Raw genomic sequence first — 2,437 nt, forward strand, 5'->3', positions numbered from 1 at the left:
ATGCACATGCTATACTTAGGAAGCAAGACACGCTCTACCCTTCTTGTAAACGCTATACCGGAACCTAGCGTACGCACCGCGGCACCACACGCTTCTTGCACGTGCAAACAATTATTGTTACCCACATCCCCCAAGCCACGGCAGCCGGTCCGCTGGACTGAGAGATCCTGGGGAGAATGCTGTGGTTTAGCTACCATTTCCTACACTTACTACCCGCAAACCTAGTGAATAATCAAGGGACATGAAAAAGCAAGTAGCATGTGACGCGCGGGTAACAAAACACAGGCAAACTATTAGTCTAAGAAAAAAGCGTACAGTGAGGGTCTGGTGTTATAGAGGTCTGGAATACTTAGAAACGACGAATGATCACACATTACAGTAAATACCAAAAAATTGTTCTCTAGAATTTGCTACGTGCTGCACGTTAATATTAAATTGCGGTCAACATCATTACTCACCTCATTCATCAATTGTTTTGCCGACCGATTCCTGCCGTCGGAAATAGCTCCGAATGCGCTGTCCAACGCTTTACTAGCGACTTCAGCCTTAGACTTGATATCAGCCATTCCCTCTTTGCCCGACTCCTGAGCCTTGGCCATAGCCTGTTTCTTCAAAATCTGTTGTATTGCAACCTTCCAGGCCACAGCCGCAGCGCGCCGATCTCGATCGCTATCGTCCACCGTGACAGTCGCCTTATCATTCGGTAGTTGAGCGAGAGCTTTTTCTCTAAACTCCGACACAAATTCTAGCAACACGAAATCGTATATAGGAAGCATGCACGCATTCACAAACGTATTGGGATCAACCTTTGGTCATATAGGCGTTGGTCGCGACGCAGAGAGCAATAACGCACAACAACACAGTAGAGGTGAATGCTGCCATCCAGATTGTTGGCGTCCCCACCTCCAAATGATAAAAGCAAGGCATCTACCCCAAATTTGTTACGAGCAGACTAACTAAGATGTTTGTTTTTAGCTAATCGACGCTATCAAATTTGCGACGAACAATCGAGTCTCTGTGCGGTTTGCTCAAAAATTTGTCTCTGTAGATCCCTGTAGGTGGTCTCGCATTGAAATTCTATTTTGACAGATGGCCTTAACGATTTTATCTAACGCTCCAAACGTGATGCACGCATTCCAGTATTGTGTAATTTTCATTGGTGTTCGCCATTTCAAACAATATGATGGCAATATGGATGTCGGACATTTTGCTCTAAATGCTACGCAAAAGCAACACGTAAAATATGTTATATACTCACTGCAATTTCCTAGGAGAAAAGCAATATACCCACTCTGTACTTAGAGCCAGTTATCGACAAACGTCAACAGCATTACGTTAGATATCTACATCGGTATTTACGCGTAAAGCTATGAGAAAAGCACGTCAGCTGACGCTATTTGATATCTAAACTACCAGAGTGCACTACGAAAAATAAACAATACTATGGGAAGGAGCTAGGGGATACAGTGTCAACAGAACAATCTCATTGAAAACGGTTTCATTCGCAGCTGGTCTCTTAGCGGCGCCATATCAATCATTAGAAGTTTCTTGCTGCTGTCTCTCCTCTACGCTGTCGTCGTACACAAATGACTCTCGTCATTCGGATGGGAAATCAAGAAGACGAAACAGGTGTACACTCTTGCATCATCAGTCATCAGTTTTGGGTTAAAATCAAGCTTGCCGTTGTGTGCGTTACACGTTTTCGTGTCTACGTACGATGTTTTTTATGGAAGACGAGATTCGCAATCGAGCACTGAAAAAGAACAGTGAAGAAACGAATCTGAAAAACCGGCTGAAATGCAACATGTCCTGATGGAATCCACGCAACCAAACGGCGACGTTGCTGCAGCTGACGACGGGAGCGAGGTAACTATTCCACCAGACAATGAAGAGGACAATCAGACTAGACAAGATCCAGTAAAATTCAGGAATCCGCTGCTAAAGCGGCGGGGGCGGTATTGAGGAAGATCTTGGAACAGGATCTCGCTGGTCTTCAAAATTCCAAAGACCTGGCAGCACTGGCAGCGGCAAATGTGGTACGGCAATAGAACTTGTTGTCTTGTAGTTGCAATACCCTCGTTTACCGATGAATGATCTAGTTCAATCTGTAATTGAGAGTGCACGTCATATTGGACGATGGATTCGAGTCACAGGACGTACTGCATCCAGGAAATGTCGCGGTCGATGCTATCTTCATTAGAAACGACACTTCGATGCAAACTCCAGGCTCACAATCGAACCCTTTCTACTACCTTTCTACTACAAAAATGGCGTCGGCGGCCAAGTCGTCAACCACTGCTACGAGAGCGATTATCCGCCCGAAAACCCATGCTTCGAAGGACTCTCGTCTGGTGTCGCTTGCACGGTAAGACAGACTTCGTCTTTCTCTCCGATTCTCGACAAGAACATAAACTTACTATACCGGTATTGTACAGTA

The 2,437-nt window shown here is 45.2% G+C and overlaps 1 protein-coding gene across 1 annotated transcript in view; it reads right to left on the reverse strand.

The window, feature by feature from the left end:
- The window catches only part of LOC134182455 (microfibril-associated glycoprotein 4-like), a 4,820-nt gene extending 3,087 nt beyond the window's left edge, over nt 1–1,733 (reverse strand). The window contains exons 1-2 of the mRNA XM_062649857.1: nt 807–1,733; nt 459–745 (exon numbers count right to left, since the gene is read on the reverse strand). Of these exons, the coding sequence (XP_062505841.1) occupies nt 459–745; nt 807–927 (408 nt within the window). The 5' untranslated portion in view covers nt 928–1,733. The remainder of the gene's footprint in view (nt 1–458; nt 746–806) is intronic.
- Nucleotides 1,734–2,437: the final 704 nt, after the last annotated feature.

The sequence above is a fragment of the Corticium candelabrum genome, chromosome 7, assembly GCF_963422355.1.
Source record: "Corticium candelabrum chromosome 7, ooCorCand1.1, whole genome shotgun sequence".
NCBI classification, from domain to species: domain Eukaryota; kingdom Metazoa; phylum Porifera; class Homoscleromorpha; order Homosclerophorida; family Plakinidae; genus Corticium; species Corticium candelabrum.